The sequence below is a fragment of the Lipotes vexillifer genome, unplaced genomic scaffold (genome assembly GCF_000442215.2).
Source record: "Lipotes vexillifer unplaced genomic scaffold, Lipotes_vexillifer_v1.1 scaffold792, whole genome shotgun sequence".
NCBI lineage: Eukaryota > Metazoa > Chordata > Mammalia > Artiodactyla > Lipotidae > Lipotes > Lipotes vexillifer.
The window spans coordinates 334,933-361,542 of NW_006795663.1; the positions used below are offsets into that span (position 1 = coordinate 334,933).

A 26,610-nucleotide genomic window follows, 5' to 3' on the forward strand; every position below is an offset into this window, starting at 1 on the left:
CTCCCGCATCGGCAGGCGGACTCTCAAGCACTGCGCCACCAGGGAAGCCCACAAGCATTCAGTTTTTAACTGAGAAGTTTGTTTTTTAAGACATACAAGGAAGGAAACCAACATGAATAAGAACCAAGTGAGACAATAGACTATATACATAGGGGATCCAGATAATGAGTTTATCAGACATGAATTTTAAAGTAACAGTGGTTTCAAGAAATTTTTTGAAGTGATAATTTTATTAAAGAACTACAGATTTTTTTAAAAATCCTAAATTTAGGAAAATTTAAAATAATTTAGAACTAAAGGAAAATTTGAAAAATTTAGAACTAAAAAGTAGCATGAAATTAAAAACATTAGTTTTTCACAGTTCGTTAGATATAGCTTAAGAGAAAATTAGTGATGTGGAAGATTGGCCAGAAGAAATAACAGCCTGATGAATAAAGCTAAAAGAGGAAAATACAAATAGTGTAAGAGACATGGGGCATAGTAAAAAAGTCTAACATATGTGTAACAGGAATTCTGGAAAGATGTATGTGAAAGAGAGAGAATAGGATAGAAGCTGTATTTGAAAAAAGTGATGGCTGAGAATTTTCCAAAACTTAAAACATAAAACAAAAAAATTTCATCAAGCACACATTTGAGAAGCCCTAAGAATACAAAACATGATAAGAACAGAGACAGCCATACAGTAAGACAAAGACAGGGACTTCCCTGGTGGCACAGTGGTTAAGAATCCGCCTGCCAGTGCAGGGGACACGGGTTCGAGCCCTGGTCCGGGAAGATCCCACATACCATGGAGCAACTAATCCCGTGCGCCACAACTACTAAGCCTGCAATCTAGAGCCCGTGAGCCACAACTACTGAGCCCTTGTGCCACAACTACTGAAGCCCGCGTGCCTAGAGCCCGTGCTCCACAACAAGAGAAGCCACTGCAATGAGAAGCCCGCGCACGGTAACGAAGACCCAACGTGGCCAAAAAAAAAACCCCAATGAAAACAATATCAGAGAAGCAGCCAGAGATGGGGGAAACAGTACCTTTAAAGAAGCAACAATAAGGGCTTCCCTGCTGGCGCAGTGGTTGAGAGTCTGCCTGCTGATGCAGGGGACACGGGTTCGTGCCCCGGTCCGGGAAGATTCCCACATGCCGCGGAGCAGCTAGGCCCGTGAGTCATGGCCGCTGAGCCTGTGCGTCCGGAGCCTGTGCTCTGCAACAGGAGAGGCCACAACAGTGAGAGGCCCTCATACTGCAAAAAAAAAAAAAAAAAAAAAAATAGAAGCAACAATAAGATTGAAAGTCAGTCTTTCAGGGGAGACAGTGGATGCCAGAAGACAGTGGGGTATTTTCCTTAAAACTGAAGCATGTTATTTGGGCAGTAACTAAATTATTCCCATTGTCACTCAGAGTTGAAGGAATGAATGAAAAGCAATGAACAATGTAAAAAAGTGGGTGAATCTAAATGAATTTTAACAAAATTAGACAAAGATAAAAATATCTTTTGTGGTTTAATGTCTGTATAGAACTAAAACATGTGAGTACAATAGCATTTAATTCAGGAAGGGATACAGAATTTAAGGTATTGTAATATCTTTGTATTAAATGCCAAGTGATAGAAGATTTTTTTCTCTGTTAGACATTGATCAGTTAAGAATGTGTCTTTTGATTTTACAATAACCACCAAGTAATAAAAGAATATAATACTCTCAAGTTAATATAGGAAGCAAGTGAAGTAAAAACAACTCTAGTAACACAAAAGAAAGCAAGAAAGTGGTATAAAAGCAATAACAAGAAAGCAGGACAAATAACCAATGGTAAGATGGTGATTTAATCCCACAAATACCAGTGATTGCATTAAATATAAATGGACTAATTACTCCAACTAGAAGCCAAAGATTGTCAGGCTGAATATAAAATAAGACTAAATCGCTCCTTCTAAGAGAGGCTCTTTAAATATAAGCATACAGAAAGGTTAAAAGTAAAAGGATGGAAAAAGATTTAGCAAGCCTTAACAAAAACAAAAGAACTGATATAACTGTATTAGTATCACACTTTAAGCATTGCTAGAGATAAAAAAGGAGTATTTGATAATACTAAAAGGATCAGTTCATCAGAAAGTATACAGTTCCAGATTTATAGGTACCTCATAATATGGCCTCAAAGTATATAAAACAAGAAATTGATAAAACTAAAAACAAACATATATTTGCAATTTTAGTGGAATATTTTAACATACCTTGCTGAATAGCTGATAGAACAAGCAGACAAAAAATTGGTAAGGATACAGAAGATGTAAAGCACCCAGAGAATTGGGTGGGTGCGTTTTTTTGTTTGTTTGTTTGTTTTGCGGTATGCAGGCCTCTCACTGTTGTGGCCTCTCCCGTTGCGGAGCACAGCCTCCGGATGCACAGGCTCAGTGGCCATGGCCCACGGGCCCAGCTGCTCCACGGCATGTGGGATCTTCTTGGACCGGGGCACGAACCCATGTCCCCTGCATCGGCAGGCAGACTCTCAACCACTGCGCCACCGGGGAAGCCTGGGTGGCTGCTTTTGAGGGTACCTAGTTCTGCCTGCCCTTGATGTCAGAATGCCAATTTCCCTGGGTCTGAGGCCTATATCAAATAAGGATATAGAAGATTTTTAAGGCAAATACTTATCTGACATATATAGATAACTGCAAATTTACAAAATTTGCTTATATACTGGACCGTAAAACAAGGGTCAAATTTCACAGTTTTGAAATCACACAGATCTCAGTACCATAATGAATTTATATCAGAAACCAACAACAAGAAGATAACTGGCAAATACTTTATGATTAAAAATTAAGTAATGAATTTCTAGATAGCCTAGAAGTTGAAAAAAATTAGAAAATATATTGAACTTAATATATTATATATTAAAACTTGTGACTAAAGGTGCACTTGAGTCACTAAAGAAGTGTGACTAATGATTTACTTAAAGGAAAATTTTATAGCTGTTAGAAGATTTTAAGGTTGAAGAGCAGCGATTAACAAATTGGAAAAAGATCAGCAAACTAAACCAAAGGAAAGTGGAAAGAGGGAAATAATAAAGAAAAAAAAAGATTAAATAAAAGTGAAAACAAATATATTATGGGAGAGGATCAACAGAGTGAAAAGTAATACTTTGAAATGACTAATAACATTGATATAACCCTTAAGAAATTGGTGAGAGAGACAGAGAGGGATATAAATAGCCAGAATTCCAATGATAAAGACCACATCATTGTGTATCCTGCACATGTTAAAAAGATAGTTGGATACACTAAACAACTTCATGTCTGTAAGCCTTATTAAATGATATGAGAAAAAACTTCAAAACTGACACAGATGAAATACAAAGTTTAACTCTGTAACTATTAAAGAAATTGAATATGTAATTAAAAACCTTTCCATAAAGAACATTGTATAAGCCAAAATGGCACCACTGATGAATTCTGCTTTGAAAGAATTATTTTCAGTTTGACATAAATTCTTATGCGGAATAGAAAAAAAGGGGACATTTCTCAACACATTTTGGGGGCCAGGATAACATTGCTTTCTAAATCTGTGAAGGATATTATTAGAAGTGGAAATTGTCAATTTCACTCATAAATGTAGATTTAAAAATCCTAAACAAATATATATCCAGCAAGATATATAAAAGGATAATACATCAGAACCAAATGGTGTTTTTCCTGTTGCATGTTACATCTAACCACCTATCAATTTAATTCATCTGTTAACAAAACGAAAGAAAAAATTCATGGTGCTCTCAATAGAAATGTAAAAAGCATTTGATAAATTTACATATTCATTCTTGTTAAAAACAAAACAAAACCCTCAGCAAACTAGGTACATATAGAAGGGAACTTCCTGATAAAGGGCATTTACAAAAAACCCAACAGTTAATGTCAAACTTAATGGAAATAGATGGAATGATTTCCTCCTAAGACTGAGAACAAGGCAAGGTTGTTTTCTAAGAATTTTTATCAGGAACACAGGCATGTGAGGACATCCAAATGGGAAGTAAACATAGGAAAAGATTTTTCATTTATTAGTCATTAGGGAAAATAAAATTAAAAACATAATTAAATATTCCTAAGCATTCACCAGAATGACTAAAATGGAAAAGCCTGATAATACAAGTATTAGAGAAATACTGTACACCAGAAAGTCCCATACTGGTGGTAGGTGCATAAATTGGTACAACCACTTTAGAAAGCTGTTTGGCAGTATCTTCTGAGGTTACACATGTGTAGTTTATAAGCCTGTGGTTTCACGCTCAAAATGTATATAAATGTTCAACAAGAATTTTATATAGAAATGTTCATAATGTCATTATTTTTAATGGCCAGAAATTGGAAATAAGTGTAATGTCTATTAATAGTATATAAATAGGTGAATACATTGTATATAAATACCCAACAGCATTGGTTCTCAAAGAGGAGTTGTTCTCCTACCCCTACTGGTACCATTGCCGTCACCTGGGCACTCCTTAGAAATACAAATATAGGATCCCACCCTATACCTACTTATTCGCAAATTCTGGGTTTGTGGCTTCTGTTTTTAACAAGCTCTCCACATGATTCTGTTGTATATTAAAGTTTGAGACTTAATCTCCGTAGCCGATTTTGGCATACTTTTTCTGTAAAGGGACCAGACAAATCAGTGTTTTAGGTTTGGGGGGCCGTATGGTCTCAACTCTGCTGTTACATTGAGAAAGCAGCCTGGACAATGCATAAATGAGCAAATGTTGTACTCCACAACCCCAGCCCTACAGCAATTAAAATGAATGAACTTTAGGTGCATCCTACAACATAATGTTGAGTAAAAGAAAAAAAGCCAGATGAAAAGAATATGTTTTACATGATTCTATTTACATTATATTTATAAACAGGTGAATCTTATCAATGGTATTAGAAATTAGGATAATAGTTAACTTTGGGCAAGAGGGTCTGAATCATCATTGGGAAAAGGGGATGAGAAGGGATTTTGGACTGCTAGTAATGTCGATAAAAATCCATATGCTCGTACTATTTAGTACGCTTTTTATCCATGCTCTGAAAAAGAATAGGGAAAAAACTTTCTTACCACTGCTTGGGGTTGACCTTTGTATAGCATTACTTACTCGTGAAATTGTTAATTACGAGGAAAGAATTAAGCATTTACCTTTCCCAATTAGAATGACTGTAGTTTATAGTAGGGTCCACTTTTTCTTTACAGGATAATGATAATATGGAAAGAATAATAAAATTACAAAATCACTATTTCACAAAACCACCATATTTGTAGAGAAGTATGCAAGTGTAATCAGTGAATACTAAAACCATCAGATGAACAGGATATTTATTTGGTGCCTAAATATCAGTGCAGTGTAGAAACGTAACTTCTTTGTGCTCAGCGGCATCTTTCTGACAGTTTAAAAGTTAAAGCATCACAGAGATGAATAAAAGAAGATTTCCTAGTATAGGAATTGAGGAAGGACCAATGGGGGCTTCATAAAAGATTTCTGAATAGTTGCTAGTATGTGAGCTTTGAGTTATTTAGTCTTGAAATTTGGGAAACTACCATGCCCCCACCTTTTGAAAGGTGTTGTAAGAGTTTTATTTTGCTGAAGTTCAGTGTGTATGAATTCCATATGGTTTATATCAGTGATCACTGGAGGTGATAGTTTTCCACTTTTCCCAGACATTGTTTCATTAAATTCATTGTTGATGATCCAGCACTTCTTTTTTTTGTTTGTTTTTTTGCGGTATGCGGGCCTCTCACTGTTGTGGCCTCTCCTGTTGCGGAGCACAGGCTCCGGACGCGCAGGCTCAGCGGCCATGGCTCACGGGCCCAGCCGCTCCGCGGCATGTGGGATCTTCCCGGACCGGGGCACGAACCCGTGTCCCCTGCATCGGCAGGTGGACTCTCAACCACTGCGCCACCAGGGAAGCCCCAGCAGTTCTTTTTGATGGCTTAGAGTCGTGTGGGAGAAATTAGGCTTTTTCATTTTATATTTTTCCTTAGTGCAGTCATCAGATAGTGTGGCTAAAACAAATCCAGCCCTAAATTCTCATCTGAGTGGAATCACAAATAGGATTCTAACCAGAAAATTTGGTTGCATGCACTTTTAAAAGAAAACAGACATACCGTATATTGAGGTTTTATACAAGTGAAATTTATACATTCTTCCATTGTGTGGATTAGTGATTTAAAAGAGAAAAGTTTAAACTATTCTTTTAATCCTGGTAAAAGCTTTTTAGTTCTTATTCTCACATTCCTGTTATTTTCTGCAAGATGAATATATTGTTAATATGTTATTTCCTAGGAGGAATATAGAGCTGAAGGTATCAGCTGGCACAATATAGATTATATTGATAATACCTGTTGCATAAATCTTATTAGCAAGAAACCAACAGGCCTGCTCCATCTTTTGGATGAAGAAAGCAAGTGAGTATGATTCTTTTGAGTTTTGTTATTGGCCATTTGGGCTTTTCATGTCTTCTTAAGCCCTACATTTTCTTCTTAACATTATTAAGTAAAGAGCCAAAGTTTCCCATGTATGGCTTTTTTGTGTGTGTTTGTGTGTTTCTAAAAAAGTTGGATGGACTTCACTATAGAACTCATTTTTTCCTTGAGTTTTTCCAGATTTCTTCTACAGAGTCACTTTGATGTTAGATTTGTTGGTTTATATTTATTTTTTTGTTTTTGTTTTGTGTTCCTGTCTTCTTGAATTAAGTTTGTGTATGTATGTTTTAAGAATGGGTTTATTTTAAATTTTTATTGGCGTCTAGTTGCCAGCTAGATGCCAATAAAAATTAACCTAAAATAAAAGGGTTTTTTTTCCCAGTTAAAGAAGGTCCTTTTTATTTGCAGTGTCATTCCATACAAAAGCAATAGAAAGATAACAGTCTTAACAAGAAGTTTACAGTTGAATATTTGAACAGAAAATATGTACACATTATCATTTACAGCAATTTTACGTGGTAAATTAACTGATTGTAAAAAAAAAAAAAGGTCTTTCTAAATCCTCCTGCTGTCTTAACTCTTGGAGAATTATAGATAGAAGGCCTACTTAGTGCTATTTACAAGTACCAAATTAAGACTGTATAACTTACATAAAGCCCATTAACTTACCAGCTCAATTTAATATCTTTGACTATTCAGTGCTCTTAAAAACAAAAGTTTTACATATGAGATGTGTTTGCAGTTTTCCTGTTTTGCAGAAGAGAAGATAATAATAGATTCATGATATCTGCCATGGCTGTGCAGGTTTTAAGTGGCAACATATGCTAGATATTTGCCATCCCTTGATAACACTGTTCAATATCCTAAACTTATATGTATGCTTCAGAAATAAAGCTTCCTATAGCATCCTCCAGAGTGTTCTCAGTGCTCTATAAAGTATTATTTATAGTTTAATTATCCTAAGAGATGGCAAATCTAGAATTGGAGAAACCAAAGTGGTGAAGTATGTGTTGGTTTTCTGTGACTCTTTAGTAAAATATTTAGAAATTGAATTAGTTCGCCTGATTCCTAGCTTAATATTACACTCATTAAACTACAATATAAAATATTAAGCATTTACTATCATAGGATGACTATATACCAGGTTTGTGTGGGACAATCTAAAGTTTATGCCTATTGTTCACTTTAGTTATTAACGGTGCCTACTTTTACTCTCAGAATATCCTGGTATGTATGGTAAGTTACATGTCACCCTGTTAATATGCCATGAACACAGAATTGCTACATAGAATTATAAAGTAATATAGCAGAATGCAAAATATATTGGAAAGGAGACTGCTAACAGTTACATCTACCCACTCTATCACCAGTCTATCACATTTATTTCCATTAATCTAAATGAAATAAAATGCAGCCAACACAAAAAATATTTTAATTTTATGTCCAAAGTCGTGAAAGTTTCTTGTATTGCTCTATATGTCCTGAAACATACACTGTCTCTTATAAAATTGTAAGGTTATTAGTTCTTAACTCAGCTTGAATACCTTACTTCTGGTGTATTTTATTTTAGAAAGCATCATAGGTGATTTTTGATATTTAGTGTTGAGACCCATTATGGTAGATATTGAAATGATAAGCAGTTCTTTTTGTTTGAGCTGTATTATGGTAAAAGAACAAGAAAGTTTAAGCAATCAAGAAAAAGATCATATATGTAGTAAATGATGGACTCAAGATTCAAACTCAAATATTCAAATTCAAATACCTGGACTCCAGGTATTTCTAACTAAGCTTTATTTATTTATTTTTTTAACCTGAGCTTTTGTTTTCCTTTTTTATTGAGGTAGCATTGGTTTATAACACTATATAAGTTTCATGTTTACAACATCATATTTCTACTTCTGTATACCCTACAGTGTGCTCACCACCAAAAATTTATTTTCTGTCACCATACAGTTGATCCCTTTTACCAATTTTGCCTTCCCCCATGCCCCTAATGAACAAACAAAAACAAAATAAATGAATAAACCAAACAAAAACAAACACGTAGATACAGAGAGCAGAGTAATAAGCATGTGCTTTGAAGTATTGTCCTGTATTGCTTCACCATAATACTTAGGCTGTAGGGTCAGAAGTTCAGGGTTGTATTCCAACTCCCCTTAGCAAATCTCTTAATAGCCTTGGTCCTCAGTTTTCTTGCATGCAGAAAGGAAATGATGATGATAAATTATAATGCTGTGTGCTGTATATCTTATGGTGGTTGTGAGCAGCAAATGAGCTAGTGGATATATAATTAAAACATGAATAGAGCAAAGGGGTTTTGTCTGGTCTGTTATTCTTTAAGCAAAATTTCATTGAGTGCACATCTTATTTTATAAAGACCACCTTTACCTGGTCAGTTGGTACCTCACATAAATGTAAGTATTACCCAATGAAGAGAATAGCACCTCTTTGCTGTTACTCAAAAGCTTCTGGGGTTAAGCCACATGGCCAGAAATTACAGGGAGACAGACTTTGGCTCAATATAAGGAAGAACTTTCTAATCATTAGAGCTGATTAGCAACTGCTTCATAAAGTAATAAAATTTCCCATTATAGTAATTACTTTGCATCATCTGTCGGTATTATTGTAGGAGATTGGACTGAATAATCTCTTAATTATCGCTTCAATTATGCTTTTATATTAGTTCTCCATAAAAATTTTTAATAAACCATAGTATTACTTTCCTTTCTTTATAAGTCAGTCAGTCAGTCCTATTATTACCTCCCCTTGTAAATGGACCAGCTTTGTCTCTATGCTTTAACACTCCAGAAGATGCAAAGACATGAAATATTTTCCCTCTGTCATGTACCTACAACGAGAGGTTGAAAATAAATTAGTCTCATTTAGGAAGAGCTGTTTTGGGAATCACTTTGAGTATTTTTCCTCTAAAAATATTTTGTTCTATAGGGAATACATTACATGAAATATATCCTTAGTGGTGTTCCTGCTTCATTCAGTGTGTTTGTAGTGCTTTAGATGCATGGGTTGGAAGTTAGAAGTCTTATTTAATCTTGTCTTTGATATCTACTGGCTGTTCACATTTTATAAACTAGATTCTAAAGGATGCAGTGTGGAATTTAGAAAGGAGGAATGGTGTAAGCAAAGAGTGTTATCAGTCTTTTCTATAGTACTTAGTGTGATCTGCTGACAGCAGCACTGGCTGCACCTTGAAGGTTGTTAGAAGTACAGAGTCTCTTACTTCCACCCCAGATTTCTTTTTCTTTTTTCTTTTTATGTCCGAACGGCATGCAGGATCTTAGTTCCCTGACCAGGGATCAAATCCGTGTCCCCTGCACTGGAAGTGCAGAGTGTTAACCACTGGACCTCCAGGGAAGTCCTACACCCCAGATTTCTTGAATCAGAATCTGCATTTTAACAAGCTGAAGTTAAGATCAGAGCATTCATTTAGGACAGCATTTTATCAATCTTGCCTGTTCATAAGAATTACCTGGGGAAACTTCTAAATAGTACTGATGTACTATTTAGTTACATTAGTTACATCAGTTACACTGGTCTAGCATCAGTTCAGTAGAATCACAGGAGATGGGGTACAGGCATTGGTATTTTTGAAAGCTCCCAGAGGTACTTCTTATATGCAAAGAAACACTACTCTAAGGCTGCCCCAGCAGGTAGCCTTTGGGGAACACTAGCTGAAGAGCTTTGAAATGCACAGTGTCTGCTCTGACTCTGTTCCAAGCCCTTTTGCTTGGTTATGTAGTATGTATCCACAAATGTTTGTTGAATGCAGGACATGTGGAGAGTTTTTCTTTCCATCTTTCCTTGTTTAGAATAAAATTGTTCTCATATCTGTCCTCCTTCCTTTCAAAATTTCTTTTCTCCATTCAAAAGTAAGAGAAAAGCAAATCATAAGCTTTTTGATTACTCAGAGGATTAGAAGGTAAATAAACCTTTACCTAGAGACAATGAGGTGAGCATCCTTCCTGAAAAGAAGCATTCTGCTGTGGAGTAGTGAGGGGTAAGTTTGCAGAGGTTGGGTTGGTCTAGGCTTAGGAGCTTGGATTCCAGTTTTCCAGAGTAAGAGAGGCACACAATTAACACTATTGTAGGAAAATTTATTTTGATAGTTCCATTTGGTGATATGAAACAAAGTAAAATTAGAATCGCTGAGGCTACTGTAGAGGCTGTTGCGGTACTCTGTGAAATTGTTTAAGAGTTGTAATCCATTCTAGAATGGCTGAGAGTTCTGGATAGGAGAGGAAGAGCCTAGATAGTTGAGATATTTTGAGGATGGGATAGTATTTGAATGCAAAAGCAGGCCTACTTGGCAACATAAAAAGTAGGTAACGTTTATGTCATCCCTATAGGATGTCAGCTAGTCTTAGGTGTTTTTAACTAGTGTTTAATTCTACTAGCACTGTGTTACCTCATTTTACTCATTTTATGTATTAACAAACCAGTTCTTAAAGAAGGTTGTACCTAGCTTGCCCAAGGTCACAGACAGAATTGGTAATCTAAGCAATGACTGTCTGATATCAAAGATCATTCTCAGGAGATGGAAACAACCTAAGTGTCCATCATCGGATGAATGGATAAAGAAGATGTGGCACATATATACAATGGGATATTACTCAGCCATAAAAAGAAACGAAACTGGGTCATTTGTAGTGAGGTGGATGGACCTAGAGTCTGTCATACAGAGTGAAGTAAGTCAGAAAGAGAAAGAACAAATACCGTATGCTAACACATATTTATGGAATCTAAGAAAAAAAAGGTCATGAGGAACCTAGGGGTAATATGGGAATAAAGACACAGACCTACTAGAGAATGGACTTGGGGATATGGGGAGGGGGCGGGGTGAGCTGTGACGGGGTGAGAGAGTGGCATGGACATGTATACACTACCAAACGTAAAATAGATAGCTAGTGGGAAGCAGCCGCATAGCACAGGGAGATCAGCTCAGTGCTTTGTGGGGAGGGTGGGAGGTAGGGAGATGCAAGAGGAAAGAGATATGGGAACATATGTATGTGTATAACTGATTCACTTTGTTATAAAGCAGAAACTAACACACCATTGTAAAGCAATTATACTCCAATAAAGATGTAAAAAAAAAAAGATCATTCTCCTTCCTGATTCCAATACGTACTATGTAATTAACCATTTTCGTTTTAACTTTAGAATCATTTTTACACATTAGATATCATATTCAGCATCTTTACAATCTCATGTCACATTATTTTTCATTATTTTAGCTACTGTTAAATAAAACTATTCTCTGAAAGATACTTGCCATGTCCTTTTTATTTGTCAGTGATTATTTTCTGTATTTGAAACTCCTACCCAACCTTTAACATCTAGCTCATAATTAATTGCCTCCTTTATCCTCTGTGAACCTTTCCATTGTTCCCAACTAGAGATTTCTTCCTCTTCTGAAGTTTTATATGCCTGTACTATTATGTAGTTACTTCTTAATATTATTTGAATGATTCCCAGATATGAAATGCTCATCAGTGAGTATAAACCCATTGATGTATATTTGAAATAATAATAGATATAATATAAAGCTATACAGTAACTGGTGTAGGTAAGAAAATTATTACTTAATTCATACATGAAGAAAAAACAAAAAATGACAGTGATTTAAAGGACCTGTCCAAATTTAGAGATCATTCCCTTACTGCAAGTTCTTGACCCCAAACAACATATGATTTAGTTTTTATTATTCTTTGGGTTTTATGGTACTGTAGCACACTGTGACCTAAGCTAAATATCCAAAGACCTGAGTTAATTTCTCACTTCTGCCACTTGCAAAGTGTGAGTTAGGCACATCACAACTTTTGAGCTCTCATCTGCAAAATAGGAATACCAATTCTTGTTTTACTCATTTTTCAGCTTGTTATGAGAATCTATTTAAGTGAAAACTCTCTGTGAGTTGCTAAATGTGTTAGATGGAAATGTAATTAAAATGTATTTTAAAAAACTACTGTATTGGGCTTCCCTGGTGGCCCAGTGCTTGAGAGTCTGCCTGCCGATGCAGGAGACGCGGGTTCGTGCCCCGTTTCGGGAAGATCCCACATGCCACGGAGCGGCTGGGCCCGTGAGCCATGGCCACTGAGCCTGCGCGTCCGGAGCCTGTGCTCCGCAAATGGGAGAGGCCACAACAGTGAGAGGCCCGCATAACGCAAGGAAAAAAAAAAAAAAAAAAAAAAAAAAACCTACTGTATTAGCTGCTGCATCTTTCTTTAGTGTTTTTGTTTTTATTTTTAATTTCAGCTTTCCACAGGCTACAAATCAAACACTGCTGGACAAATTTAAGCATCAACATGAAGAGAATTCTTACATTGAATTTCCAGCTGTGATGGAGCCTGCTTTTATCATAAAGCATTATGCCGGGAAAGTGAAATACGGGATAAAGGTGAGTAAATTTCTCACTGAATATGCCTTTAGGGCAGAGGAGTGTTCTTAACTATATCACCATCCCTGTCACACTACCCTCTTTGTAGTTGGTCAGTAACAGTGGGAGATAGTTTAAGGATACTACTAAAATTCATACTCTACAGTATTCTACTGTCATTAGAAGGTGGTTTTGTTTGTTTCCTCCTGCAGCTAAAGTTGATGTCAGCCCATTCTGTATGTAATAGTCTATTTATTTATATTCTATTTTTTATTTTCTAATTTTTTTATATTTAATTTTAAATTTAAATTTAATTTCTATTTTATACTGGGGTATAGTTGACTTACAATGTTATGTTAGTTTCAGTTGTACAGCAGGTGTACAGCAAAATGGTTCCCATATAGGTTATTACATAATTGTAATAGCCTTTTTAGATCTGAAAGAATAGTTACCTATTAGTAAGTCTTAAATCCACTAGTTTATCTATGTAGTTGCTTGAATTTTTCTCTTCTCTACATCCATTAGGCCTGACAGACTTCATGTCATCATGTACCATTGGGTATTTGTGAGCTTGTACTCCTAATGAATATGTTGAAACTTTTTTTTTTTTATACAGCAGGTTCTTATTAGTCATCCATTTTATACACATCAGTGTATGCATGTCAAACCCAGTCGCCCAATTCATCACACCACCACCACCACCACCACCCCACGGCTTTCCCCACTTAGTGTCCACACGTTTGTTCTCTACATCTGTGTCTCAATTTCTGCCCTGAAAACCAGTTCATCTGTACCATTTTTCTAGGTTCCACATACGTGCGTTAATATACAATATTTGTTTTTCTCTTTCTGACTTACTTCACTCTGTATGACAGTCTCTAGATCCATCCACAACTCAACAAATTGACCCAGTTTCGTTCCTTTTTATGGCTGAGTAATATTCCATTGTATATATGTACCACATCTTCTTTATCCATTCGTCTTTTGATGGGTATTTCGGTTGCTTCTATGACCTGGCTATTGTAGATAGTGCTGCAGTGAACATTGGGGTCCATGTGTCTTTTATTTATTTTATTTTTTTATTTTTTGCGGTACGTGGGCCTCTCACCACTGTGGCCTCTCCCACTGCGGAGCAGAGGCTCCAGACGCGCAGGCTCAGCGGCCATGGCTAATGGGCCCAGCTGCTCCGCGGCATGTGGGATCCTCCCGGACAGGGGCACGACCCTGTGTCCCCTGCATCGGCAGGCGGACTCAACCACTGCGCCACCAGGGAAGCCCACATGTGTCTTTTTGAATTGTGTTTTTTTCCGGGTATATGCCCAGTAGTGCGATTGCTGGATCATATGGTAATTCTATTTTTAGTTTTTTAAGGAACCTCCATACTGTTTTCCATAGTGGCTGTATCAGTTTACATTCCCACCAACAGTGCAAGAGGGTTCCCTTTTCTCCACACCCCCTCTAGCATTTGTTTGCAGATTTTCTGATGATGCCCATTCTAACTGGTGTGAGGTGATACCTCATTGTAGTTTTGATTTGCATTTCTCTAATAATTAGAGATGTTGAGCAGCTTTTCATGTGCTTCTTGGCCATCTGTATGTCTTCTTTGGAGAAACGTCTATTTAGGCCTTCTGCCCATTTTTGGATTGGGTTGTTTGTTTTTTTAATATTGAGCTGCATGAGCTGCTTTTATATTTTGGAGATTAATCCTTTGTCCGTTCGTTTGCAAATATTTTCTCCCATTCTGAGGGTGGTCTTTTCGTCTTGTTTATGGTTTCCTTTGCAGTGCAAAAGCATTGAAGTTTCATTACGTCCCATTTGTTTATTTTTGTTTTTATTTCCATTACTCTAGGAGGTGGATCAAAAAAGATCTTGCTGTGATTTATGTCAAAGAGTGTTCTTCCTATGTTTTCCTCTAAGAGTTTTATAGTGTTCGGTCTTTCATTTAGGTCTCTAATCCATTTTGAGTTTATTTTTGTGCATGGTGTTAGGGAGTGTTCTAATTTCATTCTTCTACATGTCCAGTTTTCCCAGCACTACTTATTGAAGAGACTGTCTTTTCTCCATTGTATATCCTTGCCTCCTTTGTCATAGGTTACTTGACCATAGGTGCGTGGGTTTATCTCTGGGCTTTCTATCTTGTTCCATTGATCTATGTTTCTGTTTTTGTGCCAGTACAGTATTGTCTTGATTACTGTAGCTTTGTAGTATAGTCTGAAGTCAGGGAGTCTGATTCCTCCAGCTCCGTTTTTTTCCCTCAAGACTGCTTTGGCTATTTGGGGTCTTTTGTGTCACCGTACAAATTTTAAGATTTTTTGTTCTGGTTCCATAAAAAATGCCATTGGTAATTTGATAGGGATTGCATTGAATCTGTAGATTGCTTTGGGTAGTATAGTTATTTCCACAATATTGACTCTTCCAATCCAAGAACATGGTATATCTCTCCATCTGTTGGTATCATCTTTAATTTCTTTCATCAGTGTCTTATAGTTTTCTACATACAGGTCCTTTGTCTCCCTAGGTAGGTTTGTTCCTAGGTATTTTATTCTTTCTGTTGCAGTGGTAAATGGGAGTGTTTTCTTAATTTCTCTTTCAGATTTTTCATCATTAGTGTATAGGAATGCAAGAGATTTCTGTGCATTAATTTTGTATCCTGCAACTTTACCAAATTCATTGATTGGCTGTAGCAGTTTTCTGGTGGCATCTTTAGGATTCTCTATGTATGGTATCATGTCACCTGCAAACAGTGACAGTTTTACTTCTTTTCCAATTTGAATTCCTTTTATTTCTGTTTCTTCTCTGATTGCTGTGGCTAGGACTTCCAAAACTATGTTGAATAATAGTGGTGAGAGTGGGCGTCCTTGTCTTGTTCCTAATCTTAGAGGAAATGCTTTCAGTTGTCACCGTTGAGAATGATGTTCGCTGTGGGTTTGTCATATATGGCCTTTATTATGTTGAGGTAGTTTCCCTCTATGCCCACTTTCTGGAGAGTTTTTATCATAAATGGGTGTTGCATTTTGTCAGAAGCTTTTTCTGCATCTATTGAGATGATCATATGGTTTTTATTCTTCAGTTTGTTAATATGGTGTGTCACATTGATTGATTTGAGTATATTGAAAAATCCTTGCATCCCTGGGATAAATCCCACTTGATCACGTTGTATGATCCTTTTAATGTGTTGTTGGATTCTGTTTGCAAGTATTTTGTTGAGGATTTTTGCATCTATATTCATCAGTGATATTGGTCTGTAATTTTCTTTTTTTGTAGTATCTTTGTCTGGTTTTGGTATCAGGGTGATGGTGGCCTCATAGAATGAGTTTGCAATTTTTTGCAAATTCCTCTGCAATTTTTTGGAAGAGTTTGAGGAGGATGGGTGTTAGCTCTTCTGTAAATGTTTGATAGAATTCACCTGTGAAGACATCTGGCCCTGGACTTTTGTTTGTTGGAAGATTTTTAATCACAATTTCAATTTCATTACTTGTGATTGGTCTGTTCATATTTTCCATTTCTTCCTAGTTCAGTCTTGGAAGGTTATATCTTTCTAAGAATTTGTCCATTTCTTCCAGGTTGTCCATTTTATTGGCATAGAGTGGCTTGTAGTAGTCTCTTAGGGTGCTTTGTATTTCTGCGGTGTCTGTTGTAGCTTCTCCTTTTTCATTTCTAATTTTTTTTTTTTTTTTTGCGGTACACGAACCTCTCACTGTTGTGGCCTCTCCCGTTGCGGAGCACAGGCTCCGGACGCACAGGCTCAGCAGCCATGGCTCACGGGCTCAGCCGCTCCGCGGCATGTGGGATCTTCCTGGACCGGGGCACAAACCTGTGTCCCCTGCATCAGCAGGCAGACTCTCAACCACTGCGCCACCGGGGAAGCCCTACTCACCAAGTTTTAATCCTTACATCTGGGTGTGGTTATAGTCAAATGCCTAGACTACGCGTATCAGTCTTAGACCTTCTTCCAGGAGTGTTAAGCTTCTTGCCCTCCCTATCTTTCTGTGGGTATTTAAACCCATTTTCTTCTGTTCTGTCATCGCCAACCCCCATCGACAGGTGGTTTTAACTGCCTATTTACAGTCCTTAGTTAATCTTTTCCAGCCTTAAAAATCTGTATGCTGGTGATATCCAAATGCATTTTCTGAAATCTCTGTAGGAATCTAGACAAATATATCCGTCTGCCTACTTGATGTCTGTATGCAGGCATAGTATACTTGTTATAAGTGGCTGAGTTTGAACCTCTGTTCTTCCAGTTACTGTGTGAGAGGAGCCAAGATAGTTAACCTTTCTATGACTCACTTTCCTCATCTATAAAATAGGAATAATAATATCATCTACCTCAAGGAGTTGTTAAGGTGATGAAATGAACTTATCAATGAGACAACACATGTAAAATGCTTAGAAGTGTGCCATACACTTAGAAACCTCTCAATAAATGTTACTTGCTATTATCATTATTCTCAGCATCTCAAGCTTCACTTGGACAAAACTTACCTCCTAATCCTCATTTTCTATCCTTATACCTTCTCTTTTCTCTAGTCGTCTCCATATCAGTATATGGTACCTCTATCCACTTTGTTGCTCAAACCCAAAATATAGTTGTTAACCTAATTTCCTCATTCACTCACCATGCCCTAATCCACCAGCAAGTCCTTTGTCCTTACCTCTAAAACATATCCCAAATATGATAACTATTTTCCCTTTCCACTAGTACCATCAATGTAGTTCAAGTCACTTTCAGTTCTTCTGGAATACTGCAATAGCTGGCCTACCTTTTCCATCTTTGTACAGTTCATTCCCTCTGCAGCAGCCAGTGATGTTTATAAAACACCAGTTAGCTCAAGTCATTATCCTTTCAGTGGCTTTTCTTTACACTTGAATAAAACCCAAACTCCTGGTTCAGGCTTACATAGCCTACATAGCCTATTTATTTGCTTATTCTTCTACCACTCTCACCCTTGCCAAGAATGCTCCAGCCCCTGGTCTTACTGGTTTTCTCCTAACTTGTTCAACTCATTGCCACCTATAGGTAGTAGGTGTTCCCTTTGAAATGCTGTTCCTGGTCTTCTCATTTCTGGCTCCTTTTTGTTATTCAACTCTCTTGTCATTTTATGTGATAGTCCTGTAGAGAGTCTCTCCCTGACCAGTGTTTAACAAGCTGCAATAAGATTGTGGGATGCTTATTCTAATTTAAATTAATTATTGAATTAAATAGTTTTAGGATCAGATGGGACTTTGTAGAGGATAACTATCTGGTCCATTTAGCTGCCTAAAACAGAAGTCACTTCTATAGCCTTATTCAACCACTGTTCATTTATGTCACCCATTATCTTCTTGGTTTAATAATTTCTTCAAAAGTAACACTGGTACTTTTTTCATGTAGGATTTCCGGGAAAAAAATACAGATCATATGCGCCCTGACATTGTAGCTCTTCTGCGAAGTAGCAAGAATGCATTTATCTCTGGGATGATTGGAATTGATCCAGTAGCTGTTTTCCGTTGGGCAGTTCTCCGAGCTTTTTTCAGAGCTGTTATTGCTTTCAGGGAAGCTGGGAAAAGACACATTCAGAGAAAAACTGGTAAGCAGTAGACATCAGTATTCTACCATGCTTCTGTTTGTTTTCTTACCATGCCCTAACATCATGTTTCAGATCTAATGAGTTCTGGTGAGTGTATGTGTGTGTATATATATGTTGGTACATTATTAATAATAAATACTGATAGGAATAATGAGTGTAAACACCTGGTATTTATTAGGCATTCAGACATTGGTATGATTTTTAAACAAAAAGTGAAATTATTATTTAATTATATAGAATTTAATATTGATATTTTTCTGTTTTCTTCTTAAGTCATAGTTTTTACTACAAATGAAACATAATGTGGAAGCATAAGTCGGGAGGCAGAAAAATTAGGTTGGAGGTAACATAGTATAGTGGGGTAACCCAACTTCAGTACTCAGTTGTCATCTCTTCTCTTGACTGATTTTGTGACTATTAGCTGTTTTCCTTGGAGTGTAATACTACCTTCAATATTATGAGGGTAAAATCAGATAATACATGTAAAGTATCTGTTTATGAGGTGTTAATTTTCTTTTCCTCTTACACTTAAGTCAGTTAGCTGGATTTTACTTTAAAAGTTAGGAATGGATAAAACAGGATACTTTGTGTGTCTTCTTAAATCATAAAATAGTCTCATTTTACATTCTGTGGGAGGAGCATCTGTAAAGCACTTGCTACCTACTTGAAATGACACTGTTGCTTGCTGTAGCTCTAGCCTTAGGTAGACCATTGCTGCATAGTGAGGATATTCTAATACATATGTAATTATTTAAAATAATTTTTTTTGCCACGAAGCTTCAGCAGAAGTGCAGGAGGACACACTTTGTGCTTTCAGAACTCCTAGACTTACTCATAGGGCTTTTGGGCATGTGCACTAGGAGTAAAACTTTAAATTCAGCTTTTATGTATTTTAACTGAATAAAATATTTGAGAGATTGTATTTCTAAAATGAGAGGCAAAACTAATTGAATTTCATTTCTGTACTTCAGATTATAATGTGTGCAAACTGGCCTTTGCGGAGAGAACTATAGTTTTTTTTAAAAAATAAAAGGAGTATCTTAACACTGCTTTGCCTTTGCCAAAATTATTTCTAAGAGGCTGTCTTTGCAAAAAGCTTGAAAAAATTTTAAATTGAGGTATAATGGACATATAACATTATATTAGTTTCAGGTATATAACATAATGATTCAATATTTGTGTGTACTGCAAAATGGTACCATCCATTACTATACAAAGTTACAAAACTTTTTTTCTTGTGATGAGAACTTACAATTTAATCTCTTGGCAACTTTCAAATATGTACAGTACTGCAATATTATTGTCTACAGTTACCAGCAAAAAGCTTTAAGGAAAAGTTTTTTCTTTTAAGATGCATTCTTATTTATTACAGTGGTCTTATCAATTATGAAAATTTTGAAAATTGATACATATCCTGCTAAGACGTAACTGACTAAGATAAGAAACTTTTCTTATATTTACTATTGAATACATTGCATTCTGTAAAAGTTATTCACATTGAATGTTACTTTGGCATTTAAAATATTATTTGTGAAAGCTGGTTCTATGTATATTAGTATTAATTAGTACAAAGACATGCAGTGCTACTAATAATCAACAACTGAAATTATCTTTGATAATTTCTAGATTCTTCTTGTTTTCTAATGTAGTTTTGCTTTCTGGCCAGCATAGAGCTTCCAAATAATAAACTCTTTTTGAAAACTCTTTTATACTGGGATATAACATGTATACAGAAAAGTGCACAGAACAAAACATATAGCTCAGTGAATTATCACAAAGTGAAAACACCCCTGGAACTATCTTCTAGGTTAGGAAAGAGAATATTACCAACATGCTAGAAGTCCCCCTTGCATAAACTTTTAAAATTTCACTTTTTATCAAGAAAAAGGATAGTTCATTTGCATTTTGAGGCAGTGACTGAGCAGGTTTGTTACAGAGAATAATTGTATTACAGCATATTAGTGTCAGTGACAAAATTTAGCATTTTTCCTCCCTCTGCACCACTTACCACCTGCTGTTTTCTGGTGGGTTTAGGATAAACGGATATTATAAAATTAGAACATTGTAGTATTGCAAAACAAAAACTAACAGAGTAACTGTGAAAATGAACTAAGTAGTAGATGCAGAACTCTTATAATGACCATAAGTAGTATGCAAACATACTAACGTGAAACAGAGATTGGAGATTATTTAAGCAGAAGTAGAATATATGAAAGGCAGAAGGTAACCCAGTTCAGATCTTGAATGAGAGTAAGAAGAGGTCAAAGATAATATTTCTAATGAAGAAATAAGATGTAGACTGCAGAAGTGCAATATATTTTCACTTCCTTTAAGAAATAACATATTTCACTGGACTCTTAGCTGATTGTCAACAAATACCTTGATGGTGAACCAAAAAAATCTTTTTCTTCATCAAGCCAACTGAGCACAAATGAGAATATCAAATTTAAATCTACTTTTGACTGTTATTTTTTCTTTTTTATAGACTTTAAAATTAGAGGGCACAGTGCCATTTTAAGGTCTTTAAATAAAAATTAATTCAACTTATTCCTTTTAAGAATAAATTTGTTATAGTTGTGGTATGTTATAGCTGGGGCAGGTTATCAGGAAACCATAAAATGTTCTTAGTAGAGTCATATAAATAGGCAGTCTGAGTCAAGGTACATGTTGGCCCTGCTGGGAGGTGGAATTAAAAATGGTAATGATTTTTCTGGTCAGCAGTGAGGTATTGGAGTACAGGTATTCCAGTGGTAGCGTCCACCTTGCCTCTGATTTACTCCTCCTGAATAAGAAAGAGCCTGGACTAGAAAGTACAGGGGAGATCATAACTTGATCATGAATTATACAGTGTGCAGATGTGAGTGCAGTGATGCTTATTTTGTTCTTTTGGAGTTACATAAAAGTATAGCCAAAGAGGAATTTTAATCCATCTAAAAAGACTAGGCAGTGACAGCGAATTCAGCTGTGGCATTGGCATAAGAGGCAAGAACGAGGGGCTTCCCTGGTGGTGCAGTGGTTAAGAATCCACCTGCCAATGCAGGGGACACGGGTTCGATCCCTGGTCCGGGAAGATCCCACATACTGCAGAGCAGCTAAGCCCATGCACCACAACTACTGAGCCTGCGAGCCGCAACTACTGAACCCCACGTGCCTAGAGCCCGTGATCTGCAACAAGAGAAGCCACTGCAATGAGAAGCCTGTGCACCACAGTGAAGAGTAGCCCCCGCTCACCACAACTAGAGAAAGCTGCGCGAAGCAACGAAGACCCAACGCAGTCAAAAATAAATAAATAAATAAATAAATAATTTTAAAAAAAGGCAAGAACGGGAGTCCAAAGTGTCATTCGGTTCCTTAATCTACAGGGAGAAAAGCTGAAGCCATTCATATAGTGTCTGCAGATAGAGAACTTTAATGGTTCCCACATAAACTTTTCCTCTTCCCCATCCCACACAATGGACTCTGTAACTCTAATGTGCTCCCATTTGTTTTTGCAAGTGGGAGAAGGATTCCAGTGACCATCTATTTCCAGAAATGACCAGGTACTAAAACTAATTTAGATATCACCTAAACAGGGTCTATGATCTCTTTGCAGTACTCTATCCATAATTCTACCTAGTACTTAAGACAATTAAGAGCATTTTTGTTAACAAACAAAACCCTGACCATTATTTATAAATCAATTCTGTATCAGGCACTATGGTGTGGTGATTAAGAGTAAGGGTTTTAGATTAAATGTCAATGAAACAGTAGAGTAAGGACCTCTGAAATTTCTCTCTTCCATAAAAGCAACAAGAACACTTGCAAAAATTGTCAGAATAACTTTACTGGAGCTCCGTGAATTCATCGAAGGCCTTCAGTAATCTGGGAAGTATATATACAAGAAAAAAGGCTGAATATTGATAGACAGTGCACTTTGTAGTGTTTTAACTTGCACTTCTCACCTCCCTCCCTCCCAAGCTCTACGGTAGCCTTGAAAATCAGTAGCCTGGAAGCACAATGAAAATCAACAGTGTGACAACCCCTGGAGGGAATAGAGGGGGGCTGGCACTCCTTCAAAGCCCCATTCCCAGAGAATATTCAACTTATTTGGTAGTTCCCTGGAAGACCCCACTTACAAGGCTATCTTTTAACCTGACTTGGAGCTTGCCCAGTATGAATAACCTTTTACCTAGGGGTTTTGTCCAAAACAATCAGAAGCAGTTGTTGAACATTGCAACTCTCTGATGCAGTAGATAACAGCTGGGGCAAAAACTAACCAAAACATTTGAAAGGAAAAGCTGGAGAATGAGGTTTCCATAACGGCTCTGAAAAGTTCCCATATATTCATGGGAATCTAGATAGCTATGCACATGCATAGGACTGTATACGTGCCCAGGGCTATGCATACGCTCAGTAAAGACCTGAGGATATCCTGATTTCTTACCTCAGGATAACCTTCAGATTCTGTGCAAGCAGGGCAAGGCTAAGTTATAAACTTCCTAGCTGAGTGTTGAAGGTATGCACCAACATACACACTCAGTGACCCTTGACAAAAGCTGGAAGAATTAGTGGTTTCAGGCATGTAAAGATATCTGCTTTCAGTCAATAGCTGACATTTAAGTTTACTGAGCAGAGATTTCCATGGTCACCTGTGACAAACTTTACAGAATTAGTTCAGGAAAGTCCTAAACAAATAGTAGCAACTGTAAGAAACAGCAACAACAGCAAATCCTGGGAAGAGAATTTTCAGAGTTGCCATGTTATATAACTACCACTGAAAAAATCCAGACATTGATATTACTAGACAAAGTCTTTAAACTATTTTAAATATATTTAAAGACTTAAAGGTAACTATATCTGAAGAACAAAAGGAAAGTATGAGAACAATGTCTCACCAAATGGAGAATATCAATTTGATACATACACACACATACACACATCAGTTTTGAAGTGGAAAAAAATGTGCAATAACTGAAATGAGAAATTCAGTAGAAGAGTTCAGCAGCAGGTTTGAATAAGCAGAAGCCAGAATAGGGTGAACATGAAGATAGATCAGTTGAGATGATCTGGCTAAGGAACAGGAATAATAAAGAATGAAGAAAAATAAACAGAACTTCTAGACTTATGGGACACCATGAGGCATATAAACTTCTGAGAGTCCAGAAGGAAAGGAGGGAAAGGGAAAGAAAGAATATTTCAAGAAATAATGGCCAACACCTCCTCAAATTTGATGAGAAAATTAATATATACATCTAGCAAGCTCAACAAACTACAAGGTGGGTGAATTCAAAGAGATTCAAACTTAGGTATATCATAATTAAACTCCCTAGAGGTAAAGAGAGAATATTGAAAGCAGGAAGAGAAAAATGATTCATCATGCACCAAGTATCCTCAGTAAGATTAAAAGTTGATTCATCATTAGAAAGCATTGAGGCTAGAGGACAGCAACTTGGCATATTCAAAGTGCTGAAAGAAAAAAACACGGTCAATCAAGAATTGTGTATTCACTAAAACTATCCTTCAAGATGAAATTATGACATTCCCAGATAAACAGATCCTGAGTGACTGTTACTAGCTGCCCCACAAGAAATATTAAAGGGAGTTCTTCTGGCTGAAATGAAAGGACACTAGACAGTAGCTCGAAAGCACATGAAATAATAAAGAGCACCATTAAAGGCAGCTATAGAGTTAAATATAAAAGATAGTAAAAATGTATTTTTTACATTTTGTAACTTTTTTTTCCTCCAATCTGATTTAAAAGACAACTGTGAAAAAGCAATAATTATAAATCTCTCTTGGAGGGCATGCCATTTTAAAGATGTAATTTGCATGACAATAACAGCATAAAGAAGGAGGAAGGGAATGAAGCTATATAGGAGGAAAGTTTTTATATACTATTGAAATTAAGTAGCTTTTAATCTAGATTAGATTGTTGTAAGTTAAGATGCTAATTTTAATTCCCTTGGCACCTGTTAAGAAAATAACTAAAAAATAATATAGTAAAAGAAATGACCAAAATATTAAAATAGTATACTAGAAAACATCTATTCAACACAAAAGAAGAGAGTAATGAAAGAAAAGAGGAACAAAAATAATATGTCTTACGGTATATGTGGAAACTAAATAACACACTTCTTAATAACCAATGGGACAAAGAAGAAATCACAAGGGAAATTAGGAAATAATTTGAAATGAATAGAAGAAAATATACACCCATATTTTATGGGATACAGCTAAAACAGTGCTTAGAGGGAAATTTATTTCTCCTTTAGAGAAATTTATCTCTATTAAAAAAGAAAGAATATCTCAGATCAATAACTTAATGCTCCACCTTAAGATTCTAGGGAAAAAGGGAAAACTAAACCCAAAGCAAGCAGTAGGAAGGACATAATAAAGAGTGCGTCTGAAATAAATAAAATAGAGTAGAAAACAATAAAGAAAACAAATAAAACTGAAAGGTACTTCTTTAAAAAGGTAAATGAAATTGACAAACCTTGAGGTAGACAGACCAAGAAGAGGAGAGAGGAGACTCAAATTACTAATTTGGGGAAAGAAAGGGGGGTGTTGCTGTTGAACTGATGGAGATAAAAAGGATTATAATACTATTAACAGTTGTATGTCAACAAATTAGAACCTAGTGGAAATGGAAAAATTCCTAGAAATATGCTAACAAGCCTATACTGACTCCAGAAGAAATAGAAAGTCTGAAAAGACCTGCTACAAGAAAAGAGATTGAATTAGTTATGAAAAAAAATCTTCCCACAAACCAAGGAACAGTGAATTCACTGATAAATTTTATCAAGTACTTAATGAAGAATTAACACCAATCCTTTATAAACTCTTCCAAAAACATAGACAATAAGGGAATACTTTCATTCTCAATCTGTGAGGCCAGTATTACCAGCATACCAGATAAGACATCACAAAAATGAAAACCACAAACCAATATCCCTCAACAAAAATCCTCAACGAAATCCTTGCAGACTGAGTCCAGCAATATGTAAAAAGTATTTTACACCATTATCTAGTGGAATATACCCAGGAATGCAAGGTTGGTTCACCTTAGAAAACTCAAATCAATGTAATACACCACATTGATAGACTAAAGAGCAAAAATCAGATCATCACCTCAATAGACACAGAAGAGGCACTTGACAGACACGAATACCTTTTCATATTTTTCATCATAAAATTGCTGAACAAATTAGCAATAGAAGGGGACTTCCTCAGTCTGATAAGGGGACCTGTGAAAAACCCAAAGGTTATGTCATTCTTGATGGTGAACGACTGAATACTTTTCCCTTAAGATCAGAAACAAGACAGGATATCTGTTTTCACCTCTTCTATTTAACATTGTCCTGGAAATCCTGGTAAGAGTAATCAGGCAAGAAAAAGAAATAAAAGACATCCAGATTGGAAAGGAAGAAACCATTTTGTTTGTAGATGACATATTTTATGTAAAATTTCCTAAGGAATCTACAAAAAAATCTAGAGATAAAAAATGAGCTCAAGTTGCAAGACACAACGTCAACATGCAAAATTGGTTGTATTTCTAGACATTAACAGTAAACAACGTGAAAACAAAATTAAGTTGGTGCTTCAGTTACAAGAGCACCAACAAGTATAAAATTCTTACTAATAAATTTTACAAAAGAACTGCAAGACTTGTTCACTGAAACTACAAAATATTATTGAAAAAGCTTAAAGAATACTGCAGTAAATGGGAAGATATTCTATGTTTATGCATTGGAAGGCATAGTTAAGATGGCAATACTGGATCTACAGATTCAGCATAGTCCTGTCAAAACCACAGCTACCTTTATGCAGATATTGACAAGCTAATCCTAAAATTGATATGTAAAGGAATCCAGAAATGCAAGAAGGACAAAAATTGGAGGATTCACATTTCCCAGTTTGGATTAGGCAGTGGATTTTTAGGTATGACAGGATTAGGTATAAAGCACAAGCAACCAAAGGAAAAAATGGATAAATTAGACTTCATCAAAATTAAAAACTTTTGTGCCTCAAAGGATACTATTATTTTTAATTATTTTTGGCTGCACTGGGTCTTCGTTGCTGTGCGTGGGCTTTCTCTAGTTGCGGCGAGTGGGGGCTACTCTTTGTTGCAGTGAGCGGGCCTCTCAATGCGGTGGCTTCTCTTGTTGCAGAGCATGGGCTCTAGGGCTCACGGGCTTCAGTAGTTGCGGTGCAAGGGCTCAGTAGTTGTGG

The 26,610-nt window shown here is 36.3% G+C and overlaps 1 protein-coding gene across 1 annotated transcript in view; it reads left to right on the top strand.

Moving 5' to 3' along the window:
- The window catches only part of MYO9A (myosin IXA), a 224,341-nt gene that overhangs the window by 46,495 nt on the left and 151,236 nt on the right, over nt 1-26,610 (top strand). The window contains 3 exon segments of the mRNA XM_007467841.1: nt 6,305-6,426; nt 12,715-12,856; nt 18,207-18,402. Coding sequence (XP_007467903.1) covers nt 6,305-6,426; nt 12,715-12,856; nt 18,207-18,402 — 460 coding nt within the window.